The sequence below is a fragment of the Malaclemys terrapin genome, chromosome 1 (assembly GCF_027887155.1).
Source record: "Malaclemys terrapin pileata isolate rMalTer1 chromosome 1, rMalTer1.hap1, whole genome shotgun sequence".
In the NCBI taxonomy this organism is placed as follows: Eukaryota; Metazoa; Chordata; order Testudines; family Emydidae; genus Malaclemys; species Malaclemys terrapin.
In genome coordinates, this window is record NC_071505.1 from 342,290,487 (window position 1) to 342,303,413 (window position 12,927).

General features: G+C 49.4%; 1 protein-coding gene across 1 annotated transcript in view; it reads left to right on the forward strand.

The window, feature by feature from the left end:
- CHRDL2 (chordin like 2) overlaps positions 1 to 12,927 on the forward strand; it is a 64,335-nt gene that overhangs the window by 32,838 nt on the left and 18,570 nt on the right. Inside the window, exons 5-8 of the mRNA XM_054018048.1 lie at positions 4,502 to 4,595; positions 6,554 to 6,609; positions 8,611 to 8,782; positions 10,139 to 10,333. Coding sequence (XP_053874023.1) covers positions 4,502 to 4,595; positions 6,554 to 6,609; positions 8,611 to 8,782; positions 10,139 to 10,333 — 517 coding nt within the window. The remainder of the gene's footprint in view (positions 1 to 4,501; positions 4,596 to 6,553; positions 6,610 to 8,610; positions 8,783 to 10,138; positions 10,334 to 12,927) is intronic.

Consider the following 12,927-nt stretch of genomic DNA (forward strand, 5'->3'; position numbering starts at 1 on the left):
TGGAACAGATTGTTTAGCATAGTAGTTACCACGTATTCTAAGGGACCATTAAGATAGCGTGGCCTGTTAACATCTCTGAGGTCCTAAAACAAAAAGAGGGGGTTAGTGGTTACCGATTGTTGTAATAAGCCATAAATCCAGTGTCTCTGTTACATTCATAACTCTGCTAGACACAAAAAATCATGGACTGAACAGAGACACTGGATTTATGGCTAATTACAACATTCTGTACCCACTAGACACTGAGGCCATGTCTACACTAGCAACCTTACAGTGGCACAGCTGTACCAATAAATCTTCATTGCTGTAAGATCGCTCATGTAGCCACATTATGCTGATGGGAGAGAACTCGCCCACTTCCACGAGCGGCGGTAAGAGAGCGTCTCCCGCTGACATAGCGCTGTGCACACGAGTGCTTATGCCGGCGAAATTGTGTCACTCTGGGGTGTGTTTTTTCACAGCCCTGAGCTACAGAAGTTTTGCTGACATAAGTGCCAGTGTAGACATGGCCTAAAAATCATGGACTGAACAGGGACACTGGATTTATGGGTAATTACCACAATCTAACCCTAACTGGCTTTTTCACATCCCCGAGTGAGGTAGTTATCCCGATTTAGGTCTGTAGTGTAGACGAAACCTGTGGCTTGAAAGCTTGTCTTTCCCACCAACAGAAATTGGTCCAATAAAAGATATTACCTCATTCACCTTGTCTTTGTTGAGCCCTGGTCTACACTACAGAGTTAGATGGATGTAAGGCAGTTTATGTAGACCTAACTCTGTAAGCGTCTACACTCCAATGTTGCTCCCGCCGATGTAAGTCGCCCACTAAACTGACTTACTAACCCCACCTCCAAGAGAGGCATAGCGTTAGGTTGGTGTAGTTAGGTCGACGTAGTGTCAGTGTAGACGCTGTGTTGACTATTCTGGCTGTCAGTGCCTGGCAGTTGACAGGCAGAGCCCCGCCACCTGGCGCTGACAGTCGGAGCTGGGCTCCAGCTCCCGGGTATCAGCCCGGCGGGGCTCCAGCTGTCAGCCCTAGGCGGTGAGGCTCTGGCTGTCAATACCCCACACTGACATCCGGGCCATGCACTCCTGGTGAGGTCGTGCACCGCCGACAGAAGGAGCTAGTGTGGACACGCAAAACCAATTTAATTACTGCGGGGACTGTATATCGACGGAACAAAGTCAACTGAGTTTTGTAGTGTAGAGTGGTTCAGTTCAGATCCATTGATTCACAAGACTTGCTTTCTTCTTATCCCCATTCACCTACACACCACACCCTTGTCTGTTCTCACCTGGCAGTGGAAGAAGCTGTCAAAGGATCTAGAGACGTTCACAGTTAGTTTAACTATCCTCAGTTGGGATGCTATAGGTACAATGAAAAATATCCCTGACCCAATGCAAGGGGGAGAGGTGCCTGATATCTAAGGGGCTGGGATGGTGTAAAAGCCTCATACCATCTCTCTCTGATTTCTAACTTGCATTCTGCATAATGGGCCAAATTCAGCCGTGGGTCAAATGGATGAAACTCCATTGTCTGCAGTGGAATTGTGCTTGCTTACAACAAGGCTGACGTTAGCCCATTATTCAGATTTATCCATAGAGCACTGATCTTTTCCAGGCCACCTCCTACCAATAATAAGTATTGGTGAGTCTAAACCACAAAATCCATCTCTGGATCCAGATGACAGATTGTTGGAAGCGCTTGGTTCTGGGGGTTTGGATTGACCCAATATAGAGATAGAGCAGAGCTGTGAAATTTGGATCCAGATCTGGGCTCAGATTCCAAACTCCATTTCCCATTTGGATTCCCCACAAATCTGGGGGTGAATGGATATGGAATGAGAACGTGGCTGGCTATGATGCTGGTTACACATGGCTGTTGCTAGCAGGCGTCTAGCCTGGTTTCCCTAGTCAATTGGGCAGAGACGTTTCCCCCTGAGAATAATGCTCCTCAAACCCGGCTATAATCGATTCCCTTCTGTAGCAAAGCGAGACTCACCGGCACGGCACCTCCTGCTGGTCGTCTGGGAATTAGCTCTTTTCCAGCATACTGAGTGGCCTCTGCAGGCCAGTGGCTCACTTGCCGCTGGCCCCGTATCCCTCCCGGATCCCAGTGCCTCTTTACCTCGGAGTTCTGCTCCCAGCAGTACCCCCGTACTCTAGGTTTCCCCTCCCGGGGAACCCCCCCAACCCTCTAAACCCACCTTGCCACAGTGGCTACTGCTAGTCATCATGTAGCCCCCGCTCACTGGGGCAGACTGCAGTCTGTAATGGCCACTCATCATTGGCAAGGAGGTTGGACCAGCTGCTTCTGCCTAACCCCGAGCTACACCTCTGCAGCCCCAGTACTTCCGTAGGCCTTCACCAAGGCCTGCAGCCTGGGGGTTTACCAGGCTGGAGCGCCCCAGCTTCCTTTGCCCTTCCCCAGCACTGCCTCACTTCAGGTACCTTCCTCTCAGGCAGCTAGCCCTTCCCACTCTAGGGCTAGAGTGAGACTCCTCCAACTTCTGGCCCACAGCCCTCTGATCAGGGCCAGCTGGGCCCTGATTGAGCCGACCACCCCTGTGGCTGCTTCCCCAATCAGCCTAGCTTGGCTGCTTTTAACCCCTGCTCTCCATCATGCAGTTTTCGTAGCACAGTTCTCAAGCCCAAGATCTAACCACACTCATCAGAAATATGCTAGGACCCTGCTAGTGAAATCTATTTATACAGTCGCATGGTGGCAATTGTTGTTGATGTGATGGCAGCGCTAGGGGTGTACTAGGCACTGTTCTCACACTGTAGAAGATCAACCCTGTCCCTGCCCCAAAGAGTTTCCCATCTCAGTGTGGGCAGGGCCCTACCACGCACACTCATTTGAGCATGTGCTATACAATACAATGCAACACTGCTTGATTCTGGTCCTGTCTGGTGGCTGGGGACTGGTCATGATTTCTTTCCCTAGTGGACAAAGACTGCAGAGCCTGATCCTTAGGTGGTGTCGATCAGTTAAGCTCCATTGAAGTCAATAGTGTGCTATCAGTTTACACTGGATATGAGGCAACAGTGTGCCCTTGTTGCCAAGAAGGCTAACGGCATTTTGGGCTGTAGAAGTAGGGGCATTGCCAGCAGATCGAGGGATGTGATTGTTCCCCTCTATTCAACATTGGTGAGGCCTCATCTGGAGTACTGTGTCCAGTTTTGGGCCCCACACTACAAGAAGGATGTGGGAAAATCAGAAAGAGTCCAGCGGAGGGCAACAAAAATGATTAGGGGTCTGGAGCACATGACTTATGAGGAGAGGCTGAGGGAACTGGGATTGTTTAGTCTGCAGAAGAGAAGAATGAGGGGGGATTTGATAGCTGCTTTCAACTACCTGAAAGGGCGGTTCCAAAGAGGATGGATCTAGACTGTTCTCAGTGGTACCTGATGACAGAACAAGGAGTAATGGTCTCAAGTTGCAGTTGGGGAGGTTTAGGTTGGATATTAAGAAAAACTTTTTCACTAGGAGGGTGGTGAAGCACTGGAATGGGTTACCTAGGGAGGTGGTGGAATCTCCTTCCTTAGAGGTTTTTAAGGTCAGGCTTGACAAAGCCCTGGCTGGGATGATTTAGTTGGTGTTGGTCCTGCTTTGAGCAGGGGGTTGGACTAGATGACCTCTTGAGGTCCCTTCCAACCCTGACATTCTATGATTCTATGATTCTATGACCAGCTGAGGATCTGGCCCAAGGACTGTACACTTAGAAACAAAGCTGGGGAAGGGTGCTTCATTATGACAGCGATACCTAGCTCTTCTATAACACTTTTAACCACTACATCTGAAAATGCTTTACAAAGGTTAGGTTCATTAGCCCCATTTTACAGATGGGGAAATTGAGGCACAGAGCGGGAAGCAATTTGCCCAAGGTCACCCAGCAGTCCAGAGGCAGAGCTGGGAATAGAATGCTGGTCTTCTGAGTCCCAGTCCACTAGGCTACATAGATTGAAGCTGGAATGGAGTAATTGCTAATTATACAACAGCTGCCGTTATTGCTATAGCAAATTGAGAGCCCTATCAATCCACCCATTTTTAAGAACTTCCCACTGAAATCAAATAGAGAAATCTGCTTAAAAATCAATGGCACAATTTGGCCCCTGGCTATTAAACACTAAGGCCTTGTCTTCACTTACCGGAGGGTCCGGCGGCACGCAATCGATGTTCTGGGATCGATTTATCGCGTCTGGTTAAGACGCGATAAATCGATCCCGGATCGATCCCGGAAGTGCTCGCAGTCGGCGCCGGTACTCCAGCTCGCCGAGAGGAGTACGCGGCGTCGACGGGGGGAGCCTTCCTGCCGCGTCTGGACCGCGGTAAGTTCAGACTAAGGTACTTCGAATTCAGCTACGTTATTAACGTAGCTGAATTTGCGTACCTTAGTCCGAAGTAGGGACTTAGTGGGGACCAGGCCTAAGTATCACTGTACTTGTCAGGACATTGTTAATGCCGATGATGCATCAGGTTGTTTTTTGTGCTTCCTAGGAAGGCCAGATTTACTGCGGCTTGGTGACCTGCCCTGATCTGCTGTGCTCCTCTCCTCTAACTGTGCCAGACTCCTGCTGCCAAGTTTGCCAAGGTAACATGGGAACCAGTCCCTGCTGCTAAGTGAGGTCTGCTGTCAGGTCAGTGGATGGGAATCGCAACCCTGGCCGTTAGCCAGGAGGGGGAATGTCGCACTTATTAAATACGACTTTGAAAATCCATGCTGTAAATTGCACAAATCTCTGCCTCCGTGTCACCAGCAATGGTCAGAGAGTCTGATGCCTACAAAGCCTCTTGGGCCAAATTCTTCTCTCTTCCAGCAGTGCCCCTCCGCTGTGTACTTGTGTGGAGTGTAAGTCGGATCGGTGTCACGGCCTGAGTCGTACTCCTTGTTTTACTGGCGCTGTGATATTATGTTAGTGACATGACAGCCTCACGGAAGTTCATTTGTCAGGCTGGGGAGAGGCTGCTTTGATGATGGAAGTACGACTGGTTATGACTATTATTGTCATTGCTCTGATAAACTGGTGAAAATGCCGCAGTGGCATAGTCATTCTCAAGGGATAAAAACACCCTGAGATAATTAAGAACCTCAATGGCATTTTCTGCTCGATTCTCCTCACACTTGATTCTCCCCGGTGTAGCTCTAGTGACTTTACTGTCATTCATCTAGATTGACACCAGGGTGAATGGGAAGACAATCAAGCCCTGTATTTATATGTAAAATTCAGAGCAGGGAATCAGGCCAGCAGTTTCATATCACGCTGTTGCCTTCTACTGAAATAATAAACAGCTGGAGGCCCCAATTTTGCTCTGTTACACCAGGGTAAATCTGGAGTAACTCCACGGAAGTCAGAGTTAGACAACTGAGAGCTGAAACTGGCAGACGTGTTGCCAGCAGCAACCAGAACTGGTGTGAGACAAGCAGGGTTTTAGATAGAGAGTGCCACCGTCCCCTTTTCATATGTAATTATCAGGGCTACTCTGTACCCAAACTTTTAAGATGCCAGTAGCGTGCCCAGTATACCGTGTCTTGGAGGCAAGCACTGTAGGTGCTTCAGGTAGGCATTAGCCCTGGGGGTCTCCATAACCACTCAGACCCACGGCTAAGGGAAAGGTTTCTGATAGATAGGACTGGAAGGGAGAAGGTTGTAAATACCCGAGGTGCAGAGGTTTAAAGTTACGGCTCAAAGGGAGCAATAATGGCTCCTGTTTGGGTCCCTGGGGCAGTCCAATGGAGTGAGGGTCAGGGCTTTTCAGGTCTATTGCCCAGGGAGCTCTCTCCCATCCAGTCTCTATTCAAGCAAATAAGCATTGTGGGTCTCCAAGCCAGGCTCTGTTAGTGTCTCTCACTGGGGCCCCTCTGCACTGGCTCCCTCCCATCTGCTGCTGCTTCCCCATAAGTCCCACGCAGACCTGTACCCAGCTGTGATGACCAGCAGTCACAGCCTGTTCCATATGTGGCTCTGTCCACAGTTCCTGGGGTCTCTCTCCAGCTCCCTCCTGCCATGCAGCTCCCACCCCCAGACAGCCTGGCCACTTCCTGCTTCAGGACCTTTCCCGTCCCTGGCCAAGGGAGAGGCAAGTGCTATGGGGATTGGGCTAAGGGGAACATAGTCCCTTCTTAGCCAGGAGGAAGGGGATGTACAGTGGGGAGGGAGCTGCAATCAAAAACCTCTGGGACACTTTAGGGGCAACATTTTCTAAGGTGGTGGAATGCTCGCTATAGCAATACGTTTGGAACCGACTTTTGTAGCTATAAAGAAAAACAACAGCAACAAAAGTTTGGACTGATGAAATGAAAGAACCAGGACATTTCAGGAGTGCTTGGGATGTGGTGACACAAGGACTGTCCCCATAAAACCAGGATATATGGAGACATTAGTGGAAACTAATATGCCATCCCATTGATGCTCACATTGTATCTGTGCCCTGCGGCCTCCTGTAGTGATTCTCCTTTTGGGAGCCTCCTACACCAGAAGCCAGGTGTTTGTTGAGAGTAATTCCTATCTTAACCTTCTGCGTTTCCTGTTGTAACGTTGTGTTTTACAGACGGTTCCTATGAGAAGTCAATGGACGAGGAGCCCCTGCAGTTAAACAGAGGTGTTGTACGTGATGTTTACATTTTAACAATCCAAGTGTCCCTTCTAAAATAGACCACATCGCCAATTCATGGAAATCCATGTTTCTGCAACACTTGCCCTTTAAGCTGTTCTTCTACCAACACCCAAACCAAACCCCCAACAATAACAACAAAATTCACCCCAGGCAGAGACTTTATCCCAAAAAGGGAGACGTGTCAGAGATTCCATGAAATCCGCTAGAGACTCCATTATGCTATTTATTTTACATGGAAGTTGCTCGGATATTGTGGAGATGGGCAGCAGGATACAACCCTGGAACAAACAGTGGCCTTCACACTTCAGAAATGTCTGGAAGCCCTTTCTGAATGCAAAGGAGCATAGAGATGATGGCCCAGTTTTAGCTCTGCTCACCGCTCCAGACCAGTGGTCCATCTAGCTCAGCATCCTGGCTTCTGACAGTGGCCAGTGCCCAATGCTTTAGAGGGAATGAACAGAGCAGGGCAATTATCGAGTGATCCATCCTCTGTCGTCCACTCCCAACTTTTGGCTGTCAAAGGTTTAGGGACACCCAGAGCATGGGGTTGTGTCCCTGACCAGCTTGGCTAACAGCTATAGATGGACCCATCCTCCAGGAACTTACCAAATTCTTTTTTTAACCCAGTTATACTTTCAATGTAACGTGGGAGCAGAGAGGTGTCAGTAGTTGCACACTTGGTTACTGGTAGGATTGGGAATAGAAGCCAGGTCTCCTGACTCCCAGTTCAGTGCCTTAACCACTTTACTGCTGATGTAAAAAGAAAAAGCGCCGCTGGCCCCTGGCATAGTCGCCATAGCTCAGAACAGGTTTAAATGATATGGTGGTTTAAATGCTAGAGGCAGTCGGAGCCTTGTCTACATTAATGCCTCCCATTGGTGCTGCCCCTATTGGAGTGACGCCAGGGTTAGCTGCAGAAAACAGCCAGGGGCAAACACAATCTAATTCCCGTGCAGTGATAGCAATTGCTTTTGCTCAGAATACTGGGTTCTCCCTTTCCCTCGTACAAATGTAGCCCATTCCTCCCAGAGCGTGGCAGTCAGAGCGTGAGCTGGATGGGAGCATGTTTTCCTACTGCCTCTCTGGCTAGTCTTTGTATCCACACTACTCGGGAGGAAAAAGTGAGCTCCTGGCTCCTTTGGGTTGATTCATGACGGCGTTTCGAGTTGGATGACCAATTCCAGGTTTGCGGGATTAGGTCACTTACAGCTTCTTGTCCTTACTCTTTCCAAAGCCCCGTGGCCAAAATGCCAGCACCACACCTCTCCAATCTATAAAACTCCAGAAATAGCCACAAGGAGATCCTTTGTGCTATGTGTCTTGTCCCGTTTTTCTCTGGAATCCCAAAGCCAGGAGCAAGGTATTCCCATGCAGTGCAGGATTACCAGCCTTGAGAGAACATTGACTTTTCTGCTGGCCTGTGGCCTATATTGACCTCGGGGCTGTGTGTGTGTGTGTCCCGGGGTAAACACAGAATATGACCCATTGACTAGGTTCAGAAGCCAAGAGTAGCTTTGCTGATGTCAGACATGGTATTTGACTTGACGCATGTCCTGTGGGAGTGGGATTGAGTGGCAGGAATAGAGGAAGGGTAGCAAATTTCAACTCTACCATTATTGTGAGTGTTACGGTAGCACTTAGAGGCCCCACCGAAGATCGGGGCCTCATTGTTGTGGGCGCTGCACACACATAGTAAGAGAGAGTCCCTGCGCCAGAGAGCCTGCAATCAAAACAGACAAGACGGAAGGAGAAACAGAGGCACAGAGAAGCGAAATGATTTGCCCCAGGCCACCCAGTGGCAGAGCCAGGAATAGCACCCAGGTCCCCTGATCTCTATCCACTAGACCATGCTGCCTCTTTAGATGCTCAGCATTTCCCCCTCACAGCAAATGTGTGCGTGACTTTGAGCTAGCATTTCCCATAAAGCGCTGCAGACAGAGCAGCCGAACTGCCTGGTACTCAATAGTATCCTTGTTTCCGGCCTTTCACAGAGACACTCTCAAGACCAGTGCTCGGGGGATCTGGTGAGCAAGAGATTGCTTGGCGGGACGGCTTCCACTGTGATCAGTTCCTCGCTGGAGTTCATTCCCAGGGGCTTCAAGCCAAAAGGAGGCGGAGGTGGCACTACAGTCAAATTCATCTTGAAAGAAAAGCACAAGAAAGGTGACAAGCTGTTCATTCCTGGGGGCGAGGTTTCTGCATGCTCCCCGGGAAGAGGGTATGTGGGGGGAGGGATAGCTCAGCGGTTTGAGCATTGGCCTGCTAAACCCAGGGTTTATGAGTTCAATCCTTGAGGGGGCCATCTAGGGACAAAAATCTGTCTGGGGATTGGTCCTGCTTTGAGCAGGGGGTGGGACTAGATACCTCCTGAGGTCTATTCTATGATTCTCAGCTGGCTTCTGGAGCGCAGCAGAATCCAGTCAATTGGCAGCCATATAAACAGCAGACTGGGTGGTGGGGGTGTGTGGGGGTGTGTCACGTCTGCCTGTGACAAGTCAGATTAAATGCCATGCTTGGAGTAGTGAGCCCCTCACATCTCTCTAAGGGATCAGCTCATTACTGGTGGTCAGCTGGTGCCTCCCAGATGCATCCTCCATTCAGGGAACTACCTCTTCCCAGGCAAAAGGAGAGTTTGCGGGAAGGGTTAGCTTCTGTGGCCTCCTGGGACAGGGATCCTTGCAGTGGGGAGGAGCAGGTATGGAACACAAGGTCCCTCCACAGGCTCCCTGGAAAACCTGCAGAAACATTTACACAGCCTGGGCTGGGACTGTAGTAACTTTTCTGTGGAGCTGCCCCTCACGTTAGTGGCAGAAGTGGGCTAGTTCCTGTCAGCACAGCCCTGCCTGGCGTCCGTCTCCCAGAGAATCTCTGGGGAAACTAGAAAGTGAGGAGAGGGTGTGAGACAACCGCTGCAGCCTCCTGGAACTGTGTGGGAAAACTCGGGTAACTTGGTGATGCTTTCCTCCTCCAGCTCCCTCCTGGGGATTTGTCTCTAGGAGGGGACATTCTGGCCCTTGGAGGGGAGACCGCCAAGGAAAAGTCAGAGTCCACAGCAACTTGTGTTGCAATTCAGTAGGTGGCGCTCTTCCCTCGGAGTAGTACTGAACAGATGCATGTTACTAAGGAGCCCAACCTTCTTTTTTCAGATACAGTCCTGACATGCTCATTAAAGATCTCAATGCAATTTATGCAGGAGTAGGGCTATTAGCCCTACTGTCCTGGCCAAGTTCCAGCTCTTGTAGCTACATTCAGCTGCTTAAATCCCCCTTATAGTTTCATTTCCCTATAATTTTCATACTCACCTTCTATCCTGAAGTATTCTGTAGTATTGCTGCGGCCATGTTGTGCCCCAGAGGGGGTTGCATTGCAGTGGTGGGTGTTGCAATCCCTTTGACATAGTTTGCCTGTTAGTTTGGTAGTTTTGCAAAGTGCTTTGAGATCCATCAGGACGAAAGGCACCATACAGAGGTACAATACGATTATTATTATTTATTGTTACCCTTCTCTCTTTCTCTTCAGCTTGTGTTTACAATGGGAAGACCTACTCTCATGGAGAAGTGTGGCATCCCGTCTTCCGACTGTATGGAGTCCTACCATGCATCCTGTGTACCTGCACGGATGGGATCCAGGACTGCCAGAAGGTTACGTGTCCCAAGGAATATCCTTGTGAATATCCTGAGAAAGTAGAAGGGAAATGTTGTAAAATATGTCCAGGTACGTGGGAGAACAGATAGACTATCCTCCCCAGCATTCGCTGCTCTCTCCTGGTGTTTTGCCTTCATTTATTGCTGGCTTCCCTTTCCTTTGGCTAGTTTTAATGCCCCAATCCTACGTATGCACTGGCTGAACTTCAAACAAGAGTAATCATGTGACTTCAGTGGACTAAGCACATGTATGTGTTAACAAAATTACGGCCTTACTACGTACATTAACGCATGGACTTTTGTGTCTCCTGATTGAATTCTGGTCTTTTTGTGAAAGCTTTTTGGCTTGAATCATAGGGATTAGAGATGGAAAAGACCTGTGAGGCCACCTGATCCGCCCCCCCCCTTCCAATGAAGGACTGTTTCCTAAGTTTAGGCAATGGAACTTCTCCCACTTCTTTAGGAGTCTACTTGGAACCAAGGGGCAGGAATTGCTGAGTGAAGTTGTATGGGCTGTGTTCTACAGGAAGTCAGGTTAGATGATCACAGTGGTCCCTTCTGACCTTGAAATCTATGAATCTCACTGCTAGGAGCTTTTTCCCAATGTACATTTACTGCAACTTAAATATTTTGCCGCAGCCTAAATAATTCCTCCTAGGCCCTTCCATTACTCGTAGGCTGTTATCACATCCTTCCCACTTTGTCACTGGTTAGACATGTCACATGATTTTGGTATTGACTTCCGTGAGGAGAGGTTGGGAGCTAGGGTTCTTGGGTTCTAGTCCCAGCTCTGCCACAGATTCATTGTGTTGTCTGAGGGCAAGTCACATTCTGTGCCATAGGCACTCCCATTTGTAAAACCTTGCTGTGCCACAAAGGAGTGGTTGGAAGGCTTGCTTACTTGTTGGGCAAAAGCTCTGAAAGGTGCAACTGGGGTGTAGTTTGCTATCACTAGAATCAGTGCAGTACAGATGGTGGTGCTATGCCTCCTCTATTGGACCGTCTTGGTCAAACATGCACCGATTTTAATGGGGGGTGTGCCTGCTTTAGGACTATGGAGGCCAGTGTTGGCAATGGTGGAGGAGGGCAGGCTGGGTACACCCCTGTTAGCATCATGCTAAATCCAGACAGCTAGCTGAATGCTTATGTTATGGTCATTGCAAAACACCGCTCTGCTTTTCTCTCTCTCTCAGGATTCCGATGTCATTTATATCAGTGTAAATTCATTGCAGAGGAGGGAGATACATCAGTGCAGGACTGGTGTGAGAGCAGAATCAGACCCCATATTCTCACTCCTAAAATAAACTCCCTGTGTTTATTTATAACCAGACTTTCTCTGGAGTAGTGTGAAAAGCTTACCAGCCAAAAGGGCGAGAGAACAAGGCGAAATTCAGCGGTGGGAGGGAGTTCCTCTGAGTTCCAGGGACCTCAACCAAATGCAACAAACTGGCTTCCAAATCTGAAAGCGAATTCTTCATTACTGCAGAAGCCAAAAATTGACGGCGCACGTTCGCTTGGGAGTGTTAAAAATTGCCCAAGGTTGTAAATATCCCTCCAGCTACCACCCTCCCAACTGACAGGGCAGGCCCGATTCAGAGGTGACGTGTAAGGGAGTTTGGGTGACACCTCAATAAGTGGGTGTGAGTGAATATAAAGGGGGCTGATTCTGATCACACTTATACCTGGGGCCCGATCCTAGATCTACACTTGACGCACCAGCCAAAGCTCTAGCCCTGATTTTACTTTGGGGCCCTCCCATTGGTTTAATTGAAACTATTCCTGATTGGCTGGGGAAAGTGAGATCCCAAGCAGGCCCAGTGAGTCTGAACTGGTGGAAATGACATGTCAGTGGGCCAGAGGAGAGGGGTGCAGCCGGAAAAGCCCCTACCAGGCGGGTGTTTGGAGGTGCCAATTCAGAGTGGCTATGCCCAGGCTGGAGTCTCCTCTCAGATACAACTATTTAAATCAGGAGTCACCCCACTAAAGTCAATGGCATTACTCGTGTAAAGCCAGTGTAAGAAGCCCACAGCTACTTTAATATACACCTTCCTCTCATTCACTGCTCAGGACAGGAAGATTTGCTTTGTTTCCCTGGAGCCCATGCCCCAAAAGCACGAGTGACCCCATTAATAACACTGTACAAAGCATTTGTCTTCTAAAGTCTCAGTGCCCCTCTCCCTTCCCCCACAGGGAGGTCCAGCAGATGACCTGCAGATGGGGACTGATCAGTCCCACATGGTCGGCCAGTGTGTTACATACACCTCCAAATGACTAGTGTAGACTGACATAGCTTTGCTGACTTCAGTGGAGCTGTGCAGATCTACAGCAGCTGTGGATCTGACCCAAAGTTTGGAAAATCATCCCCCACATTGAAGAGTGTCCAGATCCCGGGGTTTGGTTTGAGCCCTACTTTATCCCCGCTGAAGTCAATGAGGGTAGGTCTACACAGCATTTTAGAGCAAGCCTCCCAGCTCGGGTTGACAGACTTGGGCTGGTGGGGCTTGTGCTAGCAGGGTAGACAAGCTGTGTAGACAGCGCTTGGAAGTTGTAGCTCGGGCTCTGAAGTCCCGCCCCCCTTCCCTAGATATACCCTAAGAGACCCTCCTGGGTAGAGAGAGCAAATCAAGTTTGGGGGGAGGGATAGCTCAGTGTTTTGAGCATTGG